Below are 23993 nucleotides of genomic sequence, written 5' to 3' on the forward strand. Positions count from 1 at the left end.
GCATGCAGGAGGATGCTGTGAGCAGCTACAACAGTAAGATCTAATCCAGAGGTAGGTTCAAGACCAAGAGTAGGAGAGTGGTTGAAGAAATCCTCCTGGGCCCAGTACCATTTCATAGAATGACCATTTGTGTTGGGGAATGAGTCTATGGCCTATCTTTTTCTGACTCAAAAGGACATTCCTAATTTTAACCTTGCTGAAAACAGGCATTTTGCCCTGTTTTATTAAGAACAGCTAGTATACAGGATAAGGCTGGCATAAAATTATTTAGCAAGCACATGCTAGCTATTCCTGTTTGAAATCTACCAAACTATAAAATCAAGAGGGAAATAAAAAGTTGAAGATGGAGCTGTTGTTCCTTAAGATGAGGGGAAAAAGGTCTTACCAAAAGAGGGATTAGGCACTCACTTAACTCTATATGGAGAACATCCTTCTCAGGCTAGTAGAAGATGAGGAAGAGCATTACCAAAGGCTGACCAGGCCACTGGGAGCCCAAAAGGAAAGGGAAAAAGGCATTTAGGAAGAAAGCTAGAAGAAAATCTTCTGGGTCTAACTAGGTAAGTGAATCTAAGGCAGACGCACCAAAGATATGCTACCCACTATGCCAACATGGAGCTGGTGGTAAAATATCTCAAGACATTTTAAACCCAGAGGAATGTATGAAAAATATGTTAACAAAGCAAATTAAAACCAAACTTCCAAGGGCAAAATCTCCTCAGATATGAAATCGAAGACAGTCACTTTTCATTAATTCTGTGATTAGAAAAAAAAAATAAAAGTAACAAATGTAAAGATTTGTTTTATTTTCTACTGGGGGGAAGAAGGACGATAAATAGAACCGTTTTCCAATTTGCTCTCCACTGTATACATACATACCCACACGCATACACAGACATACACATACCAAAAATACCCAAACAAAAAAAAACAGAAAACTGAGAATCAAACACCAAAACACCCTCAAACTGCACCAATACTTCGTATTTTGACCAAAAGAATAGATCCTGGGAGGAAGTGCAAAATGCAAAATCAAATGACCGAAAAATGCTGAACAAACAGCATTATTAATATACAAAATATTTATATTACTGAACTAGTAACAGTTGATGTTCTCCATGTCTGTAAAACTTTGGAACCACATAGCTGATTTGTTAAATCTAGTCCATGCCAGCTTCCAAACACAGAAAAAAAATTTTAGTTAGCTTCATTCTTTGATGCCTCATCAAAATTTTCTACGAGATCTGAAAAAAAAAAAAAAAAGTTAAAGACACAATATATAAATTAATTAATTAATAATAAATAATAAATAAATAAAAAGGAGGTAAATGAAATTCCTAACTTGTAGCCCTAATAAAAACCAAATTGTGGCTACTAGAATTAGCCTGAAAACATACAGGACAAGAAGCAGAAATGAATGAACTGATGGTACTTCATTTATCTGCTTTTAAAATGCTAATCCTAAGGAAATGTTAGGTTTTTTTTTTGCCTGTGCAAACTACTAAGGTGAACAGCATTTTTGTATGTCAATCACAATTCCCAGAGAAATGTTTTAACAATAACTATGCAAATTTAAAATCACAGTGATTCTAATTTAACCAATGCAGGCAGCAGAGCTTTATGTGACAATTTCTGATTCTAAGTTTTAAATGAGAGGTCTTTTATTCTTTTTCATTAGATTGTATCCGTGTTTTTATGAGTCAATTTAAATTCATGAGCTCACTATCAACAAAAACTAAAAATCATTATACAGTGAATTAAGTGAGATAAACAGGCTGCTAAAAATCTTAGAGCTAAAGAAATGTCAGTTACCTGGAACATCATCATCCTCTTCATCAATGTCTTCTGGTTTTGGTGCTTTGCTATCCAACACTACAAAAAATTTATTTTAAAATTAGTTTAGAACAAAGGCCTTTACAAAACACTTAAAATGTTATTCTTTTCTCTTATCTAAATCTTACATAGTTCAGAAAAGCTAAAGATTGTCTGATCTAAGACTATACTTTTTACTTACACAGAAATCAGTAACACTTTATTAGGTATATACTAAATATAGCTGTCAATTTCAATGGGCAGTGAAGGTAAAATTTATATGGAAAATGAAATAATTCAGATGGGCAGGAATAAAAAGACATTATAGTTAATTTATTCCCTGAATTCCATATGCTGTAAGTCAAAAATCAATATTTAAGATTTTCCATCTCTTCTGGTGTAAGAAAGTATGTAGTTATGTAGTATGGGCACTAATGTAAAAGGTGCTTTGATTTTTAGGGGTAACAAGACACATTTGAAACCAGAGCTATGGTGGAAATTCAGAACTTATGGTTGCCATGGTTGAACTACAGGTTTAGTCAACAATATTAAAAATACAGTTCTGTAATAATAATATCTTCTTGTCATTAATCAGAAGTGAGTATCAAATACTGTCTATAAAATGTGGTCTGCAGACCTTTTAGGTAATTACCTCTCAACTCTTTATTATCAAAATGTATCCGAATATTCTATATGCCACAATGCATAATTATTAAAGAAATAAATTCAAACATTTATGAAGTATAGAAGCAACATTTTAAAAAGTAAAATTTACATACAAGTAAATTCTTCCAATATCAAATGGGACACCTTTTAAATCATTAGGCTCTTCAAATTAAGGTAGAGAAGGAAAGATACAAACTGAAATACCTACCTTGCCGAGGGAACTGTTCAGCTAACTTCCTAAGACTTGTTAAGCTGTCAGCACCAAGCTGACTTAATATTCCAGGAAGCATTTCTGTGATTGGTTTGGCTTCTGCATGACCAGTAATTGCAAAGGTGTTAGCAGAAAGGGAAGCTTGGACTTTGGGATTGTTGAAATGAATAACTGTCCCATCATCTTTAATCATGTTCACCTATATGATCATAGAAGAAAAATGTACTTCACGTATTTGGTACAACTAAAACAATTATTTGTTTAAATAACAATTTAGCCAAATATGGTTTTTTGTTGTTGTTGTTGTTTTTTTACAATCCCCAGGTAATAATTGTCTAAGCAGTAGATATGGGTGGAAAAAGATCCTAGCAACAATATAAAATGGTGTAGATGGCATAAATTACTAGGATAGTCAAGAAATAGTCATTTTAGCACCTAGATTTTAAATTCAAAGACTTCTACTATAAGAAGTCCATGCCCAGATTTTTAAAATAATGGAATTATCAGCCAAGAACTGGCTTCTTAATGAAAAACCCATTATTTTGCCTGATTTATACTATATCAAACTAATCTGGTACAAATTCCATTTGGTGGGTGGGGTAGCATCGTATTCAGGTGACAGGTTGTAAAGGGGTGATAGCATATGGTAAAAAATAACCACTGAAAATCCATAAAGAACACTCAGAAATTTAATCAGATGTTTCACTCCTTTGAACACTTAGTAAATTTACAAAAATTTCAAATTGTTCTCATCATGTCATTCTTTGTAAAGGATTTTGTCAGTTCCTCTAACTCTTAAGTATGACTTTTCAACAACCTTCAATAACCCTTATAAAGATCAAAGAAGCTCTCTCACTTGCCTGGCCACCTGAACATGCTTTATCAATTATTGGGAAACCTTTAAAACCATCCTCACATTCTTTTGGTAGCTTTCACCAACATGAATTGACTATTTCAAATTGGACTTTATCCATTGCTTGAAAAGGAAGGTTAAACATGCACTATCTAAAGTATTTTTATCTCTCACTCATTCACTTTCTTACTGTGTTTTAGTAGAGTTGAATTTGCATGAGTTAATAAGGGTGTAAAAAATGTGATTCCACTACTAGTTGATTCCACTGGGTAAGTTACCTTGATGGTAACATGCTTATTATATAAAAAGGTTAGGAGAGTTAACTCTTGGCTACTTTAGAAGCATTTCATGATCCAAAAACTGCCTTTGTCACAATCAAGAAGAGATGCTGAGTGTTCTCCATGGTCAGTGGGAAGTGGGCTTTTCTTCCTCAAAGTGATCACCACGACTGATAGCACCAGAAAGGAAGAGGAACAAAGGGGCTTCTAAATTTCAGGCAAGACCTGGAACACAGAGAAAATAAGGCAAATCCCCTGGAAAATTGTAACTGAGCTCTACAAATAATTTCCCAAATTTTCTCTGACAAAAATCACAATTTGAATTCTCTACCCTTCCCTGTATCTCTATTATAATTAAGGTTCTATTACACATATTAGATACAGTAAGGATTCAATCCAGCTGTTCTGAATAAATACCATTGTGAATTAAAAATAAAACTTTAAAAAGATTTTATTTGAGAGAGAGAGAAAGAGAAAGATCACAAGTAAGGGGGAGGGGCAGAAGGAGAAGCACACTCCCCAGCTGAGCAGGGAGCCTGACACAGGATTCGATCTTAGGACCCTGAGATCATGACCTGACCTGAAGGCAGATGCTTAACTGAGTTACCCAGGTGTCTTAAAATTTATATTGGCTTTAGAAAAAGATATAGTTCTGAAGATAATTATAGTTTAGGTAGAAAAGTTTAATAGTAAAGTGGCTGAAAATTTGGAAGAGGAGTGATTTGAGAAGGAGGTGGCATAGTGGATATGGAATGGAATGTTGTTCTGTATCTACCCTAGAGTCACATTATTCTAGTTTGGGAAAAGAATAAGGATATAGTAGGACTTTACATTCCAAATCAAGACCAAATCTCTGTAATACATCCAGGCATGAAATGAATCTGAAATACTAGAATTTGAGATATTTGTTATTTATAAATATTTAAGTCATAAGAAATTTGAAATCAATACTCCTCCAGAAGTCAGGCCATATATTTGTTGAACTTAAGAGGCTTTCTAATTCAAATGTCTTATCAGACAAATAAATACTAAAGATAAGAGCTCTTGGTTAAGCAACATATCCAAGGACAGTAGCTAGTTACATGCAAACCTAGAACTTGAACCTGGGGTCCTAACTTTGTTTAGTTTACTTCCTGTGATATCATTCTCATTCTTAGAAATGTTTATTTGCCTAAAAAATTCAATTCTATGGCCCCACGAAAGCTTGCCAGAGAATTATTTATCTCAGAATAAAGGCTTAATGGAGAAAGCAAAAAAACTCAACACAGATATATGGATAATATATATCTTACTGGCTATGAAACAAGAGGCTAACACAAGCCCCTCTCCCCTGCCTTGCATCATGCATTTTCCTATTTAAGCTTCTTTACCAAAAGCTAAATGTTAAGTCATATTTTACGACCTAATATAGGTCTTTGTAGTTTAAAATATGTTGGGTTTAGTGTGAAAAGCAGGATGAATTCCATCTCAGACTGTGAAATAGAAATACATTTATAAATAGTTGTTTTAAATGGGGTTGCACAAAAGATGTAGCTTCATGAATACAGAAAGGTCCAGAAAAGGGTGGAGAGTTTAATTTTAGATTAGAGAATGAAGTATTAGAAGATAAAGGCCAGAATATTTTATTTCCATCTACCATTCTTTCCTCTCTACTGAGCAAATAGCATGGTTATGTAAGACTCCTAGATGCAAGCTATTAGAGGAGATGATCAAAGGATGAATTGTTGGGCTGAACAAGATCAGTTAGACACTTCCCCCACACCCTTTTAGAGGCAAAGAAGGGATAAGGAATTTGTTCAATTCACAAAGCAAACTGTGTGCATTTCATATGGAGACTTCACTTTTTCCGGTGATTTTACTGCTGTTGGTTAACACAAGTAATACAATCTATATACAGTATAAAGATAAGAAGCAGACAAGGAAACAAAGACTATTAAACCAGCTACTGTACCAGCTCAGGTATTTTTCCAATCAAACAGCCCCTTTATATAAAAATGTTTTTTCCTAGGGCAGCCCGGGGGGCTCAGTGGTTTAGTGCCGCCTCCAGCCCAGGGCATGATCCTGGAGACCCGGGATCGAGTCCCATGTCAGGCTCCCTGCTTGGAGCCTGCTTCTCCCTCTGCCTGTGTCTTTGCCTCTCTCTCTCTCTCCTTCTGTCTCTCGCTCTGTGTGTCTCTCATGAATAAATAAATAAAATCTTTAAAAAAAATGTTTTTTCCACTTCAACAGGAAGCTGAAGGTAAAGGATACTACTTGAACTATGGAGGAAGCAGCATTTTTGAGACCCCAGTCCACACCACCAGATGCCCTTGCTCTTATTTTTTGCTCAAATAATACTGACATGTCCTATCGTTACCAAAAACTATTTTCTCTCTCATGCCCAGTACATTTACATATGCTGTTTTCACTGTTTAGAAGAAACTTTTTCTGCTTTTCCATCTGCATATTCTCATTTATCCAAGACTTGGGTCAGATGCTTCTTCCTCTATGAAAATTTAGGGTTATTTATGTACTTTCTGCACTTCATGGGAATTGCAATTATATAGAAATGTCTTAAAAAAAAAAAAAAAAAGAAATGTCTTGTAGTATAATTGTGTTTGCAAGTCTGACTTTACTAGAAGGTGAATACCTTCCGATCAGAGACCATGCCCCTACTAGACATAGTATGCCCCCAAGTGTCCAGGACGTAATAGTCACTCAAATTTGCCAAATGAATGGACACCTCAAATACAATTTATTTTAAAATATGGATGCTGTCAGACTTCAACTCCCCAAATGCTAGATGAGGGATCATTTCAAGTTTTAGAAATTGCTCCAGTAGTACTCTTAATGAAGATGCATAGTACCTCCTGAGCTGTATCTTTGGCTTGACTTTTTCTATTGTTCTGACTTTTCAGAATCAGTGTGAATGCCCAACAGAATTCAGGGGTATTTTAAGTCATTCTTGGCAACTGCTGGGTGGCCCCATTATGCTGCTATCAAAACCTTATGCCTTTGGTGAACCCTGATTGGGGCACATATATTAATCACAGCAACCTTCTATCTGGTAAATCTGATGCTTGCTTTATTCCTACACAGCAATAAGCTTTTATGGCTCTAGGAGGCTCACAAAGTTATCCTCAACTCTACAGCTCGCAGACAACTGCCTTCTCAGTTTAGAGAGGAAGTTTAAATTCTTCCATGTGGTATTTTTTGTATCCAAGTCCCCACTAGGCCAGCTAGCTGCAGTTCTGAGAATTGACAGTTGTCTTAAAAGTCAAGTTTTACTGCTACTCCTTCCTGTATGTAGTGGCATTTATCTATTTATTTTTAAAAGATTGTATTTTTAAGTAATTTCCACATCCAATGTGGGGCTTGAATTCATGACCCCAAGATCAAGAGTTGTATGCTCTATCAACTGAGCCAGCTAGCTGCTCCTGTAATGGCATTTAAATGTTTATCAGGAAATTCAACTTTTGTTGCCTTACTCCCATATCTTAATGGGGTAAAATGATAGACATTTTAAGAATAAGGCACACAAGTGTCTGTGGTTTTGTGAGGCTAAGGGATGTAAGAGTTTGAAGATTATGGGCTTGGCACATACTTCCATAAGTCAGTTTCTTTCACATTCAATCCTTCTAAGCTCAGCACTTGCTTATTTCTAAAGGTTGTATGAAGCATAACCTATTATTGTTGATATGAGCTACAGCTAACAGCTGTCATTAAATTGTATGATATGCTGGGATCATTTTCTCTTATGTGCTGGTGGCAAGAGTCTGATGAGATGGATTCTTCACAGCTATGCAGTAGATACTGTAAAATGGTATAACCTTTTGAAAAGCAATATGTTTTTTTTTTGTTTTGTTTTGTTTTTTAATTTTTATTTATTTATGATAGTCACACAGAGAGAGAGAGAGAGGCAGAGACACAAGCAGAGGGAGAAGCAGGCTCCATGCACCGGGAGCCCAACGTGGGATTCGATCCCGGGTTTCCAGGATCGCGCCCTGGGCCAAAGGCAGGCGCCAAACCGCTGCGCCACCCAGGGATCCCTGAAAAGCAATTTGGTAACATGGATGAGGAATTCTAAAATGTAAAAAAAAGAAAAAAAAAGAATTCTAAAATGTTCATGTTCATTCAGCCAGTAACTGTATTTCCAAGAATCTCTCTGAAGGAAATCAGAGATGAAGATACATATTATGTATATTAAAGTCAAGGGACACCTGGGTGGCTCAAGCAGTTGAGCATCTGCCTTTGGCTTAGGTCATGATCCTGGAGTTCCAGGATTGAGTGTCGCATCACGCTCCTGCATGGAACCTGCTCCTCTTCCCTCTGCCCATATCTCTGTCTCTCTCTGTGCCTCTCATGAATAAATAAAAAAATCTTGAAAAAAAAAAAAAAAGTCAAACATGTAATTCTTTTATTATCAAAGTATTATAATGTATTATAAATTAATAAATGTTTAATTGTGGCATAACCATTTATTGGAATATATGTAGACATCTACATTGATAATTAAGAAGAGATTTTTTTTTAAAGATTTGTTTTGGGGGAGGGGGAGGGGGAGAGCATAAGCAGGAGGGGCAGAAGGAAAGGGAGAGAGAATACCAAAAAGACTTCATGGTGAGTGTGGAGTCCCATATGAGGCTCGATCTCACGACACTGAAAGATCATGAAATGAGCCAAAACCAAGAGTCAGACTTTAACCAACTGCACCACCCAGGTGCCCCAAGAAGAGTTTTTTAATGATATGAAACAATTTTTTATAACAATGCTATTTGGGGGAAAAAAAAAAAAGATTCCAAATTGTGCATCTAGCACGGTCTCAAATGTGTAAAATACACACATATAAAGATGGGGAAGATACAAAATTAATAATAGTTATTTCTGGGTAGTGAGGATTACCATTGAATATTAGTATCTTCTTCATATTTTCTGTATAACCATAATTTTCCACAATAACTATATATCTTTAATATTTTATCTGTTTGAGAAAGTGAGCACACACGAGCATGTAATCGGGGAGAAGAAGCAGAGGGGGAAAGAAAGGGAGAGGGAGAGAATCTCAAGCAGACTCTGTGCTGAGTGTGGAGCCTGACGTGGGGCTCTAGCTTATGACTCTGATATCACAACCTGAGCCGAAACCAAGAGTCAGATGCTCAACCAACTGAGCCACCCAGATACCCCTACAATGACAATATATTTTTATATTGGAGGGGGAAAGTGATATTTAAAACAAAATATTCAGATGAATGGGTAAATGCAGTATTATCCACACAATAGAATATTACTCAGCTATGAAAGGAGAAAAGTTCCAATACATGCTAAAACATGGATGAACTTTGAAAACATGCTAAGTAAAATAAGCCAGAGACAAAAGAACAAATATTGTATTTTGTGAAATATCTGCAACAGGCAAATTGACAAAAGGTAGGTTAGAAACTATCAGGAATTGGAGAAGAGGGGATAGAAAGTTATTGCTTAATGGGTATAGTTTGTTTGGGATGATGAAAAATTGTGGTTGCACAACACTGTGAATATAATTAGTGCCACTGAATTGTACTTAGAAATGGCTAAAATGGCAAGTTTTATGTTACATATATTTTACCATGATAAAAAAAAAACAGTAAAAAATAAAACAAAAACCTGAAAAGCAGGTTTTAAAATATAAAGTAAGGCTGCAATGGAATGAAAGGTGAATGGGACATGAAGTTTCCCTTTTATTCTCCTGTACACAGAGCCTGAGGCTCTGGTTGGAGGAAAAAGGAATTATGGTTAAGAGTCCTCCTTCCAGGGGCACCTGGGTGGCTCCATGGCTGAGCATCTACCTTTGGCTCAGGGCGTGATCCCAGAGTGCTGGGATAGAGTTCCACATCAGTCTCCCTGCAGAGAGCCTGCTTCTCCTTCTGCCTATGTCTCTGTCTGTGTCTCTCATGAATAAATAAATTAATTAATTAAAAAAAAAAAAAAAAAAAAGAAAGAGTCCTCCTTTTGGTATAAGTGGCTCAGGAAAAGAACCAGAATGAGAAAAATGTAACAGTAAAACCTTATGTGTACAATTACGAAATTTACATTTTCAGCTCTTAAGTGTTTTCCTGAGCTCCAGCTTTCTATGCCTAACCTTTTTTTCTTTTAAAGTAATCTCTACACCCAATATGAGTTTTGAACTCATGACCTTGAGATCAAGAGTTACAAGCCCCACTGAATAAACCAGCACTCCAAAGGCTAACTTCTTGAGAACAATTCCATCTCAAATAATCAGAATGCCTTAAACTTAATAGGCCTCAAACAAACTCACGGGAATCAGCATACTATAGACTATAAATGAATAAACACACTCCCTGCTATCAAGACTCCTATAATCTGAAAAACAGACTAACTGGTTAATAAGTAACCATTATACCCCACAATACGAGGTGGTCATTAAACGTATGATAGCAGAACAATTTAAGCTAAGGGTAGTAGAAAGGGTTGATTAATTAATTAGGTCTGGAAATAAAAAAGTTTCATAGAACAAAAAGGCAAAAAAAAAAAAAAAAAAAAAAAAAAAAAGTTTCATAGAGGCAGAATTATATCCTAGTTACAATAGAAGATGTACTCTGAATATAAAACTCTGAAGCAACTAGGCCATCTGGATCAGAAACTCAGATTTTTGGTGACATTTCTTACCAAATAAACCTGATAAAAATCAATAATTTCTGAGAAATGGACAGATCCCACTGTTGATAAACTTACATCATCAAGTGAAGACAGGTGACAGCATGATCACTGTATTCAACTAGATTACCAAATAAGAAGCATATCCAAATACCTTCAAATGTCATATAATATAAAACATTTTTTAAAATTTAGTTCTGAGACACCCTAGTGGCTCAGCAGTTTAGCACCGTCTTCAGCCCAGGGTGTGATCCTGGAGACCCAGGATCAAGTCCCACATTGGGCTGGAGACCCGGGATCGAGTCCCACGTCAGGCTCCCCGCGTGGAGCCTGCCTCTCTCTGTCTCTCATGAATAAACAAATAAATAATCTTTTAAAATAAATAAATAAGTAAATAAACTTTACACCCAATTTGGGGCTCAAACTCATGATCCTAAGATCAAGAGTCCCCTGCTCTACTGATTAAGTGAGCCAGGTGCCCCAAAGTTCAGCACTTCGTTTTTTTGTTTTTTTTTAAGATTTTATTTATTTATTTGAGAGAGTCAGAGAGACAGATAGTGACAGAGATAGCGAGAGAAAGCTCCAGTGAGGAGGAGAGAGACAAGGAGACTACCTGCTAAGCAGGGAGCCCAATGCAGGGCTCAATCCCAGGACCCTAGGATTATGATCTGAGCCAAACGCAGATGCTTAAGTACTGAGCCACCCAGATCGTGAGTTCAGCACTTTGAATGAAGTTTCAAACATTCCAAATAAAAAATAACAATATTGTAATTAACGTGTTTCTTCTAAGATATATTTTTTCACATCCTTAGTGTTTCTGAAAACTTCTGTACATATATATTTTCTTTTTTTTTTTTTTTTTAAAGATTGTATTTATTTATTCATGAGAGGCACAGAGAGAGAGAGAGAGAGAGAGAGAGAGAGGCAGAGACACAGGGAGAGGGAGAAGCGGGCTCCATGCAGGGAGCCCGATGTGGGACTCATTGTGGGACTCGACCCCGGGTCTCCAAGATCACGCCCTGGGCCGAAGGCGGCACTAAACCGCTGAGCCACCCGGCTGCCCCTGTACATATATATTTTCATGTTTATATTTAATGCAGTAGTCTCTTTTCTCCCTCTAAGGAGCTGTTTTTAAACCAAGCATGTGTCATCATTTTCTTTAAAAATTTTTTGAAAAAAACTCTAAACTTAGTAACACAAAACATGTTTGAGGCAAGCCACGTTATATATAGTATACAAGATATTCCTACACAAAATCTGCAAAGTGTTATATAAAGTACAAATATCTGAGTCCTCAAAATACCAATTTTAGAAACAGGGAAAGAAGGAAAAAAAGTGAAACTGTTTCCCATCTTAGGTTCAAATATTCAAAAATTGTATAGCTGTTACCTTGCATTGTTAATTATCTTTATGCATATCTTCTCTGTATAATTGGTCTGTGAGGACTGGAAGACATCTCACGCAGAGTTTGGGTGTAATGAGAGTGTATATGTGCTTGTTATGTAGCATTAATTTTCCTTTTTTTTCCTGAAGATTTCTTTCTTTATTTGGGAGGGAGAGAGAGAATGAGCAGGAAGGACAGACTCCTTGCTGAGGGAGGGGGAGCCCGATGTGGGGCTTGGTCCCAGGACTCTGAGATCACGACCTGAGCTGAAGTCAGATGCTTAAGCAACTGGGCCAACCAGGCGCCCCTGTAGCATTAATTTTCTGTGCGATGTTTTGGAGTTACGACTCCTTAAAGTTTAGGACGGCCATCAATGGTACCAACAAAGAAGAATTCACACCAGTTTAATAAATGCTGTAATAAAAATACAGGGCATTATGAAGGCACATAGGAAAGGCATCTGACCCTTCTTCATACAAAATGTGTATGTGTGCTATCAGAAAGGCTTCTGGGAGAATCATGCCAACATTAAATACCTGAAAAAAGAGGAACATCAATGTCCTTGGAAATAGTGGTAAGGATTGTTTTTTGTTTTTGTTTTTTTTTAAGATTTTGTTTATTTATTCATAAGAGACACAGAGAGAGAGAGGCAGAGACATAAGGCAGAGGGAGAAGCAGGCTCTCCAGAGGGACCCCGATGTGGGACTCAATCCCAGGACCCCGGGATCATGCCCTGAGCCAAAGGCAGATGCTCAATTGCTGAGCCACCCAGGCGACCCTGGTAGGGATTGCTTTTATCTGTAATGGTGTAACTAATAAATTCTGCAGGGTAGGTGTTCAATAATACAGGGTATAAGGCAGATTCTTTCTTTGATTGGGGGGCTTGAGGGATGAAGGAGGGGAGCAGGAGGAGAGAAGAAAGGCCAAGATATAAGAAAGTGCAACTAAAAAGACCAAAAAGCAGGATAAATTGATGAACAGAATTGACATCTAGTTTTGACATACTTCAGTTCAAATTTAGATTCCAGCACTTACTAGCTTGGGCAGGTACCTAATTCTCTGTCTCAGCTTTCTCCTCTGTAACCAATAACAACTGATTCAAAGAGATTGTGAATCTGAAATGGGATAACAGATATTTGTCTAGTTATCTAATTAGATTCCCTACTAGACTAGACTGTAAGCTCCAAAGAACAGAGACTATGAATAATAACTTTTGAACAACACCTAGCAAATCCTTGGCAAAATGCTTGGCACACAGTATATGTCCACTAAGTGCTGACTATCATTATTTATTAAGACAATTTCAACTACAAAATTACCATCACCTCAGCATAGCACTGTAACAAGTTTGGCTACATTCTGAAAAGATAAAAGACTGTTAACTGATTGGTTTCCTTATTTTATTATAAAACACTTATAAAATGCTATCTGACCACAAGAATTTTATTAATTCTAAGAACCAGAAGGTATCTCAAATCTGAACAAAATTAAACATTTAGAAAAACATGCTCTTGGAGATATTACATAGTTAAATCTATGCTTCAAGAAGGCATAAATAGAATCTTTTCCTCTCTCTAAAGAGGTGTTTTTCAACCAAGGTTGACTTTGTTCCCCAGGGGGCATGTGATAGTCTGAGAACATTTTTGGTTGTCATAACTGGGGGGTAAATGGAGGCTACTGGTATCTACTGGGTAGAGAGTAGGGATGCTGCTAAACATCCTACAATGCACAGGACAGTTCCCACAATAAAGAGCTATCTTGTTCAAAATGTCAATAGTGCTCAGGTGGCAGGGAGGGCTGGGGGAGGGGGAGAAATCAGAGAGTAGAAATGTAGGCAAAGATATAAGATTGCCAAAACACTTATAAGTTGTTTAGGTTTAACATTATCAGCTATTGTCTATTATTGCAACTTATTTTTTCTTTCCAAGCCTTAGATTTAAAAGAGGCTTAGATTTTTCCCCCCTCATATTCACCCCCGATAAAAAGAATGATCTCTCTGAAAATTATTTTAGATCAATAAAAATATATATAAGCTTTCAATAACACAGAAGAAAAAAATGGATATAAAATGCTTAATTTCAAGACTTGCAAATGAAGTTCTAATCTTTACCAGAGTAAGAATGCACAAGCACATCAAGCTGAAAGGAAAAAAAGATACATGTGGCTAACATTTTCTACTATTTTATTGGTATACTAATTTTGAAAGTACAAAGCAGTTTTAAATGATGTTATTATATTTATTCATATATGCACAGTAGAAGGAACATGTGGCCATTTCACTGCCTTTTCTTTGGTACTCTGCTATTTATTAGTGATCCTTGCCTCCACATTATTTCTGTTTTATAGCACATGTGCATTAAAAGATCTGTTAAAAAATGTGAGATGGTACCACACATAGTAATGATATCATTAAATATAATTTAAACATTCAATTTAATTTATGGCAGTGAAAATTTAAACATTATGGTTACTCTCCGAAATGGAATCAGCAGGTAGAAGTGAATTTAGATGGTAACAGATAATAAATAGCTGATGTTATCATTTTTCTTGAGTATCTTTTGTAATAACATCAGTCTTTGGCTTTGTATTTGAGAAGAGCAGTATCATCAGAATATCATAAGATGATTAAAAAATTTTAACCAATACTTTCTGGAAAAGGTCTAACATGAAATCCAATCCATGTAAAACTAATGCTAGAGCTTCTTGGCTGAGGTAATAAAGAGATGTCGTTGAGCAGAAAGGGAAAAAAAAATCCACCTAATTTGAAGAAATCTTGGAGTTTATTTCTATACTATTAGAAAAAATATCTTATTTTGCATGAAAATTCAAGAGCAGTTTCATAATTTTGTCACATATTGTCACATATGCAAACACTCTGAGTCACAAAAGTATGATGAATTCCTTATCTGTCAACTAAAATTATTTTTTTACAATCATCCATTCTTATACAATAAGCAAATTCAACACCTAGTCCTTCAAAGACACCTGAGTGACAATATCTGAGTTTCTAAGCTGATATTTTACATTTGAAAAGTGTAGATCATTATTTATGAATGTACTATTTGTCCACATAATTTAACAATTTACAAAACGATCATACCTCTTCAATACCAGCTATATTATTCACAGCCAGTTTTTTTAGAGAACTCTGAAGTTTTTTGTCATCAGCTGTAGCTGTTCTGTGTACCACCTTCTTCTTTCTGCGAGCTGTACCCTGAAAAATAACCAAGCAGAAGTATTAGGATGCCTTGCATTTGGCAACTGCAGTCACATGTCTTCCTATTCACGATACTCTAATTAAAACTCATGTAAGAAATTGCTGACTTAATAGTAATGACTAAGAAGACTGCTCAGAGATGTGATTGTTAGCTTAACCCAGATTTTTGAGGGTCAGTTCTAGCCAGTTATTTTTTCCAGTATCCATTTATCATTTCAATGTTTCAAAAGTTTTCTAATAAAAAAATACAATATAGCAATTGTGTGTTTTGTAACAACTTCCAAACATGCTTTTTTAAAAAAATCATAGCTACCACCCTGACAATAAAGTTGTCTAAAGATATTCTGAAACTGAAGATTCTGACATAATTAAGAATCAAATGTCTACTATATGAGTGTTCTACCCTCCTAGAATCTAGGAATGAAAAAAATCAAGTTCTTACTTTAGGGAGCATACATTATAGTGCTAGGGGAAAAGTCAATAATAAACAGAACCATTCAAATGGGATAAAGGTATTAAGGGAAAAAAACCTCAACACAGTAATAAGAATACATATTAGGTGGAGGCAAAGCACTACTTTATTAGAATGTTCAGGGAAAGCCCTCTGAAGAGTTGACATTATGTGCTGAGACCCATGGGAAGATCTAGGGGAAGAGCGATCCAAGTAGAATGAAATAAGAGTGAACCTATTGTTTCTACAGAGAAAGCAGGTCAGTCGTGGCTATAGCAGAGTGAACAAAAGGGGAGGAGGAAAGTGCAATCAGAAAGATAGGCAAGGGCCGAATCATGTAGCTTAGAATGCCATGGGCAGGAATTGGATTTTATTCCAGTTGTAATAGGAAGGTTTTAAGCATGAAAATGATTTGACCTCATTTATGATTGTTATAGATGACTGAAGTTGCTGTGGAAAGTGAACTATGAGATCAATCAGGAAGCTACTGCAGCAGTTTGACGAAAGAAGAGAAATCTGGCAGTGGAGATGGTGAGAGCTTAGACTGTCAAAAGAACCAACATGCTGATGGATTGGACATGGGGTATGAGGAAAAAAGGAATCTGGAATGATGTTTAGAATACTGGCCTGAGCAAATAGGTTGACAACTATACTATTTGCTGAGATATTTCTAAACAGATACTTCAAAACTTTAAATATGTATTTCCATTGAAAAGCTAAAAAAATGGATTAAATTCCTGGGCCAATTTAAAAAAATGTAATCTATAACACAGAAATAAAACATTACCAAAAGAAGCCTAAGTCTTGAGGGCTAAAACTTCCTGAGACCTGGCAGAGTAAGGGGAAAGGAGAGGTTTCCATCTCTGGGTAGTTCCTGCAGGACTCAGGGGATCAGCTTTATAGAGTAGGCAGGGGCTTCAGTCTCAGCAACGCGGGTGGGAGTGGAAGAGAATTCTGGGAGTAGCAGCAGAGGTTGTAGCAAAACCCAGTTGCTGGAGGATGGACGAGGGACTATTTTCATAGCTGGTCATTTATTCGTAAAATGTTCTTAACTCAGGAACAGCTCAGTTGCTTGCTGTATACCTCAAATGAAATGATCCTCAGGTACCTCAAATTTAGTATGTTTGAAAGCTCATCAGCCCACCAAACTGTTTTTCCTCTACTTCCTAAGTTTTACAGCTGATGGTACCACCATATACTAAGTCTTTAAAACCAGAAGTCTGAGGGTCATCCCAGACTCTTCTTTCTCCTGAGTTATGTTGATTCCACCTCCTAAATTTGTGTTCCATATACTATAGTAGCAGCCTCCGAATTGTTCTCTATGCCAAACTTCCACGTCACTCCTTTTTCCACGTTGCCAGCACCTACCTTTCTATAATGACTGTTCTTAAAAATATTTCAATAGTTGCCCGTTGCCTATAGGATAAAATCCTAAGCCCCTTAATATGGCATATAGGACTATGGTACAACCCCAAATTACCTAGTTGTCTCATTTCTTACCATTCTGTATCCATTATATAGTCTAAACTCTAACTGGACCGAACTAAAGCAAACCATTCCATTAAGTGCCATGCTATCAGCATCTTAGGTGTCTTAGCATGCTTGAGAAAGATGATCCCCTTTTCACTCTACCCATTTACCCTCACCTATCTACCTATAAATTCTTGCTCGTTCAAATCTCAGCTCAGTGCTGACTTCATTGTCACTCCTAGGCAAGAGCACCTTGTATCTCATTCTAACATTTACTATTCTATGGTGTAATTGTGAGCATGTCTCTTTTTCAAGCTGAACTATGTTAGAAGAAAACCTTGACCAGCACATAGTAGGTGTTCAGTAAACTAGTTAAATGAATGAATGTGCCGACCACCTGGTTTAAAATATCTAATAATGTGCTGAATCAAGCTCTTCCAGGTATATTCTATAGTTTCTGAATATCCCAAGTTTTTGCATTGGTACATTACATTATGCTTGATGCTACAATGTGACTACATTGGTTACATGAACTTGTTACTATGACTCTGGAGTCCTATAACTGTATAGCTATGGAAGGAGAAAGTGCTAGTCACCTCTCCCTTTCCCTTTCTATCTCCATAGATATGGTTATCATCAAAGTAAATGAAAAGTAGAGAATCTACACAGTATCCTACCTACTCACTGCCCAGGTCTGAGCTGAGTACCATTCTTGCTTTTCCTTTTACAAAGATTGTACTGGGCAGACATAAGGGCGGGGCATTCTCCTTGAGCCAGAGGCTAGAGCTAAAGGGAATCAAAGATTCTCAGAATTAGCTCTTCCTCAGGCTTCAAAGTACATGGAATAAGAATGTTTGTGCTCATATTGACCAACACAGAAGAATAGGCAGGAATTTGGGAGGAAAACCTAGCAATGAACAGAATGTACGATTAGCTTGAGCATTTCCAGTTAAACCTAATAAACCTAACTGTAGAAGTCGGTGTATCCAGTCAAGATGATGCCCTGCAAATGAGTCTAACATAATAACATTTTTTTTAAGATTTTATTTATTCATGAGAGACACACACAGAGAGAGGCAGAGACACAGGCAGAGGGAAAAGCAGGCTCCACGCAGGGAGCCCGATGTGGGACTCGATCCAGGGACTCCAGAATCACGCCCCGAGCTGAAGCAGGCACCAACCGCTGAGCCACCCAGGCGTTCCAGCTATCATTTATTAAGTATATACTCTGTGCCAGACACTATGTTGGGTGTTTTATAAGTATTACTCTAATCCTCGGAAGCATCTTATGCAGGATTATTTCTGTTTTGCAGATGGGAAGATGGAGGCCTAACAAGGTTGGATAACTTGTTCATGTCACATAACTACCAAATGTTAAGAGGATTCAAACAAAGGTGGCTATTTCCATTGTACCACCAGACAGAGAAGTCTTCTAGTTACCTATTTTCAATCTACACAAGTTATTTTCAAATTGGAATGTGGTTTGATTTTGATTATTGAAATGACTTTAGATTTTCAATGACCACAAATCCAAAATAATACTACTATCTAGTAATAATACAGTCTCCTCTCAATTTTTCTTATGCCACACTCACCTTGCCCCCTATCCGGACCTGAGCCTGAAGTTTGGCTAACTTTTCTTGATTCATGCTGTTGGTAAATCTAGGGGGGGAAAAATAGATTTGTTAAAGTCACTGTTTTACCAAAATAAAATAACTGTTTATGCAACAGTACCTTCTGGTTCACTAGGCTTGCAATATGCATCACCACCATGATATTAATACTCTCTCTATATTCTTAATAAATATTAATAACTTGTTCTGGCTTCATAAACCAGATATTAAAAGAACCAAAATTAAATAGGACCACCAAGGTGTCTAATATACAAACAGAAAATAGAAAGGGATCCAAGTTACCTATTTGAAGATCCTTCCTTAAAAAAAAATTCAATTCTTTAGCATTCAGCAAAACCTACCCAGTTATAAAATCTCTAGACAAAGCCAGTTTTCTTACCCCAGAGATTTTTACAGCAGACAGCATTTACCAAATGTTATTAGCACAACCTTTAAGTAGACTTTTTCTCCCAAATCATAAATGAACCATAAATAACTTTGTAACCATAAACAGAAACCACCCACCAAAAGCCAAAGAAAAAATTCAACAAAGGCTCTCTAGCTGTCAAGATATGAGGTAGCATATCTTCAAGGTCAGATGGTAATGTTAATAACAGGAAAAGAGAGCCAGATTTTCAGACATTCAGCAGTTTAGCAACCCTTTCCACAGAGTTCATTCAATACCTTGCACTGATATAGTATGTCACACTTGTCAAGATATTCTTGCATACATGGTAAAATGCCTCCTTGCACAATTTGATAAAAACATCTCTACTACTTTACTTTTAAATTTTTGTGTGTCTTTAGGGGCAAGGATATTCTTTTTTTTGGGGGGGGCAAGGATATTCTTAAAAATTAACTTTTTTAAGGCTAATTTTGATTTTGGAAATTCAAAGAAAATTGTAAAATCATAAATCCTAATCTGGTGATATTCCTATTAAAGAAAAAAGGTTCTTAAGTTTATAATGGGTTGTAACATTCCACACTATTTGTTTATACAAATAAAAGCCAAGGTTAAAAGCCTTGTTTTACTTGTTCTGTGGACCAACAGATCGTTAGTAAGATGTGAAAGAGGAAATAAAGGCTGTTATCAAACCTTTTCTGGCCAATTCTCTAATCTCTTTATAATTATCATTCACATGAAAAAGATGTCTTCATTTGAGAGATGAAAGAGAATCAAAGTTATATAAGCACTATTCTGTATTCTGATACTGCACTTTAGCACTTACACACACATATATATACTTTAAGGCTAAATAAAGTCTAGTTCCCAAATAACATTCAGAATATAGGATTCCTCAATCTTTGCCCAGCATTGTATCACAATGCTCAAGCAGCTAAAAACACTCCTTTACAGAAGGAATACAAAGCCAGGCTTAGGTGTGTGCCAGTCTCAACTCTGCCATAGACTTAAGTTTGCTGAGGCAAATCCCAATGTCTATACTCAGTATCCACAGAAAAGGACAAATATTCACTTTTTCCCAAAGGAACATGGCCGTGATAATATAGAGAACTAACAAAGAGCCTAAGGAACTTTCTACAAAAAAAAGGGGCTAAGTGAAAATATTAGAACCAGACACAGGGTAAACTTTCTGGGACTCCTCTGCATTTTGAAATAACAATCTCCAAGAGAAGAGTTTGAAGACAAGAGATTGAAGTCAAGATGAAGAGTCTTGACTTGTTTGAAAACAAAAAACAAAAAAAAAACAAAAAACGAAAATTAACCGTTTATATCAATACGTAGATGAAAGAACAGACTCCATTCCATGTAATTAGTACAACAGAAAACTTCTTCCCAAGAATTACCTGAGAAAAAGCATTTTAGGGAAGTCGTAAACTCAAGGAGGCAGGGGAGGAAGAAAGTAGTCCTTTGTCTACTTAGTAGCAGGTTGGGGTGTGTGGAATTGAAGGAGAAAAGAGGATTGGATTTGGTGTTTGAGAGGGATGAACCGCCAAGCTCAGAATGTGGACTAGACCTCAAAGATCACCGGGTTTCATTTCCTATTCCTCAAGCAACCTTCACTTCATTATACCCATTATTCCTGTCTTGTATGTGAAGCTATCCCAAATACCTGCAAGCAACAGGGTATAAATAAATCATAAACAAATCAAATAGTTCACCTCTCTAATAGATTTGGAAATGAGGGTCCAAAAGGGAGAAGTCACTTCCCAAGAACATAAACGACTCAATTCTTCCTTGGGGATCCCAGGATGGTTCAGCCCTTTATTCAAGGACTCGAGAAAGGGGTAAATAATGAGGTTATAATCGATAGTTACTGAGTGCCTACGTTCCCAGCAATACGGCGGGCACTTTCACCTGTCTACATAGAGATACAATCATTTCAACCTTTAGTCCCGACTTTTTATTATGTGGAGTTTCTCTAAGAGAGGCACAAGTTTTGGCAGCAGAAGGATCAAGGTTCTACCAATTAGGGCTTCAGAGAGGTAGTTTAGTTTCTGAACTTGTATTCCTTCTGGTCCGAAAAGCTTTACCACCACACGGTCTACAGCTCGCTTCGGGGTCAAAGGTCAGTACGAGGCGCAGGGTAAGGCTCGCAGGAGACTCACACGCGGGGAGCTATCGTTGCCCTCCCGAGGGGGCAGCAACGTGTGGTGCAGGACGTGCGCACGGAGGCGGACGCCGCCATTCACCAGCCGGGGGCCGGGGCGCGCGCGGCCAGTCCAGCTCCCGACCGCCCACTACGCGTCGGCAGCGTGGCGGGGCCCTCTAGGCGGCCGGCAGCCTCGCGCAGGGAAGCGCAACCGTAAACAAACACTGCCCTCGGGAGGGGAAGGCGTGGCGACGGCTTCAGTCCCAAGCGCCTGGGGGAAGGGGCCGCTGACCTCAGTCTCCCTAGCAGGAGAGTGGGAGGATCAAGGAGATGACAAAAGAGGCTGTCGTCACAGCATTGTTGTGAATAAAGAAGAGGAACTAGAGAGAGGCGGGAGACCCCCGCTCCTGGGGCAAAATCCGGGCGGCAGCAGCGCGGGCCCGCTCGCCCCACAGGGGCGGTGCTGCTGGGGACCTTCCCTCAGGTGCCGACCCCCAGCTGCGCCGCCGGTAACCGACAATCCCAACCAGCCGCCTCCGCCCCCACTCGGCTGCCGCGGCGGAAGTGGCAGCCGGAGTGGTTGGCGGGTGTCGGAAGAAGAGGGCGGGGGGAGACCGTGCGCAGCGGCCTATGGCCGTGGAGTGGCGGGACCGCCGGGGGTCTCACCTGAAGCAGGGAAGGTCCTCCAACAACAGCACGCGGCAAGAGCAAGATGGCTGCCTCAGTCGAGACAGAGAAAGACGACGGCAGGAGCGACGGCGGGAGCGGGGCCCACGTGACACGCCCGGCTCCGCCTCCCTCTCTCACCGGGGCAGCCTATCTCGGGGAGCGCAGACAGGGACTACACAACCCAGGCTGCTCTGCGCCTCCCACTAGAAGCGCGGCAGGCGCAGGTGGCCGCACTGCATTCTGGAGCTTGCAGTCCCCCTTCCATTCCATTGTGTGGGTGCCTACAGATTGGTAGCGAAGTGTGCGTTTTTGTTTGGGTGTGTACTTTATCGCAGGGCTTTCACTGAGCATTAACTCCGCACTGTCGAACTCAACTAGTGCGGACTCACTAGTATGAAGACTCAACCAGTCTCCACTCAGGGAGGAGACGGGAAATTTTGACCTGTTGGTCGTGTAAAAAAAAAACAATTGAGAAGAAATAGTCAACCCACAAAGTTTAAGCACGACAAAACAATTAGGTTTGACTAGATGAAACTTTACGCTCTAAATGCCTGCAGTGACTTTTGTCCTGGTTCCATGAAGAGCTAGGTCGGTTTTGCAATAATCCGAAGTTTGGTTTTCCCGGAGCTTGCACCAGTTCGTTGCATCACCCGTGAGTGATGCGGCCGCGGGGAAAAATAAGGTCCAGCGCTGCTTCTCCAGCAGAAGAGGGCATTCTTGCAAGGCACGAGACCACGCGCTGCAGAACAGGTTTGCCAGGTCTCCTCGTGGCCCGGGCAGGAATTGAAGAATGAAATCCGGTCGTCAACGTTTTTTATTTGCGGAGCAGGAAAGGGGAGGCCAATGGGCAACGCGCCCACTGTTCGGAGCGGCTGACCCCACCGATCAGTGATCTGCGTTATGAGTGTTCAGGGCCGCGGTTCTTGGGGGCGGGGCCGCTCGCAGGCAGCCGCCGCAGCCGCGCTCCCCGCGGACCGTCCCCGCCGCCGCCCCCGCCCTCTCGCCCGGCCGCCGGAAAGCCCCCCCACCCACCCACCGAGCTGCGTGATCTGCACCTTTAAACTTACCCGTGTCACGCGGACCCCGGAGGCCCCACCCACATCCGTCAGACATCACTTCCTCAGGGTCACCGAGCTAGAAACTCTGGGGCGCGAGGGGTGCGGCTGAGCCGCGCTCGGGGAGGCGCGGGCCTTGGCGGGGACGCGCCCCCGCGCACTGTCGCCATGGAGCTGCGGCCTCACCTCGGGGCCACCTGTGCGCTGGGCTTGGGTCTCCTGCTGCTCGTCACCTCTTCTGATGGACACATCGGGCTCGGAAAGGGTCAGACCAACTTCCTGTCTTAACCTTTACTCACCCTGGGCCCGGCCCGCCCAACCCCCGACTTGTGCTCACACGGCCCTGCGCCCCTTCTGTCTCCGAGGCCACGCCGGGTTTCTTTCTTCCTCCTTAACCGCTCCTGGATTTTGAGGATTTCTCGGGGTTAGGAAGTAGCGGGTCCGGGGAAGGTTGAGATGGGGAAGTTGTGCTTGAGGCCTCCCTAAATTCTTGGGTTGGGAGTAAAGAATGGCCCTTAAATCAGGGAAAGCATGTCTAAGAGTCCAGCATCGGTGCTTAGCACTGGGAAGGAAGGTCCTTAGGAACAGTCAGTCCCCTTCCCTGCTGGGCGGCATAGGGCCTCTGGACCTGCATATGCAGAGATCCTCTCCCTGGTCTTACATCACCCTTCTCACCTCTTCTCCGAAGAGCTGGGCATTGCCCCCTCCGTGCCTTGGGGAGAATAGGACCTGCATTCCAGGAAGGCATGACTGGTATATAAAGAAAGGCCAGGAAGGATAGAGGGCCTGATGTTAGAGAGAGGATCACCAGCGAGTTGTCCTTGGTGTGCTTCAGACAATGTGTCTGAAGAAACTGAACTTTTTTGGGGACTGAGGGGACAGTGGTTATGAATGGGGGATAGGAGGTGTGACCCCCTTCTCCATCCCTTTACCTACACCTTCTTTGGAACTTGGGGTTTATGCTTTTCTAAGTGGAAGAGTGGTAGCATGGATTCCCCTTTCCTTCCATTTTTTGTACTGACCTGACTGGACAGAATGATTCTGATACAGTCCTGCTGTTTTAAATTCTGCTTTATCCTCCCTGTTTGCATATGTATTGGTAGGTGATGAGTTGGGAGGACATTCAGTGTGC

The 23993-nt window shown here is 39.4% G+C and overlaps 2 protein-coding genes and 1 long non-coding RNA gene across 14 annotated transcripts in view; 2 read left to right on the forward strand and 1 right to left on the reverse strand.

Annotated features, from left to right (window-relative positions):
- The window catches only part of LOC140602530 (uncharacterized), a 59753-nt gene extending 40073 nt beyond the window's left edge, over nucleotides 1–19680 (forward strand). Inside the window, exons 3-4 of one of the 3 annotated variants that reach the window (XR_012005468.1) lie at nucleotides 15940–16085; nucleotides 18286–19680. This is a non-coding gene — a long non-coding RNA (uncharacterized lncRNA). Of the gene's footprint in view, nucleotides 1–15939; nucleotides 16298–18285 lie in introns of those variants that run through there. The other 2 variants (XR_012005467.1, XR_012005466.1) reach the window with 2 other exon arrangements.
- Nucleotides 780–22928, reverse strand: BTF3L4 (basic transcription factor 3 like 4). 10 transcript variants are annotated; one of them, XM_072772136.1, is made up of 6 exons: nucleotides 22874–22928; nucleotides 18568–18634; nucleotides 14935–15048; nucleotides 2684–2885; nucleotides 1810–1869; nucleotides 780–1241 (listed from the first exon to the last, which is right to left on the reverse strand). In XM_072772136.1, the coding sequence occupies exons 2-6, from the start codon at nucleotides 18619–18621 to the stop codon at nucleotides 1195–1197; spliced, it is 477 nt and encodes a 158-aa protein (XP_072628237.1). In that variant the 5' UTR covers nucleotides 18622–18634; nucleotides 22874–22928; the 3' UTR covers nucleotides 780–1194. The 10 variants fall into 10 exon arrangements, with proteins under 10 accessions (XP_072628237.1, XP_072628242.1, XP_072628241.1 ...); XM_072772141.1 differs by lacking the exons at nucleotides 18568–18634; nucleotides 22874–22928 and adding exons at nucleotides 3818–4042; nucleotides 21804–21980; XM_072772140.1 differs by lacking the exons at nucleotides 18568–18634; nucleotides 22874–22928 and adding exons at nucleotides 12870–12949; nucleotides 21804–21979.
- The window catches only part of TXNDC12 (thioredoxin domain containing 12), a 29627-nt gene continuing 28539 nt past the window's right edge, over nucleotides 22906–23993 (forward strand). The window contains exon 1 of the mRNA XM_072772142.1: nucleotides 22906–23126. Coding sequence (XP_072628243.1) covers nucleotides 23030–23126 — 97 coding nt within the window. The 5' untranslated portion in view covers nucleotides 22906–23029. The remainder of the gene's footprint in view (nucleotides 23127–23993) is intronic.

The sequence above is a fragment of the Canis lupus genome, chromosome 13 (assembly GCF_048164855.1).
Source record: "Canis lupus baileyi chromosome 13, mCanLup2.hap1, whole genome shotgun sequence".
Classification (NCBI taxonomy): domain Eukaryota; kingdom Metazoa; phylum Chordata; class Mammalia; order Carnivora; family Canidae; genus Canis; species Canis lupus.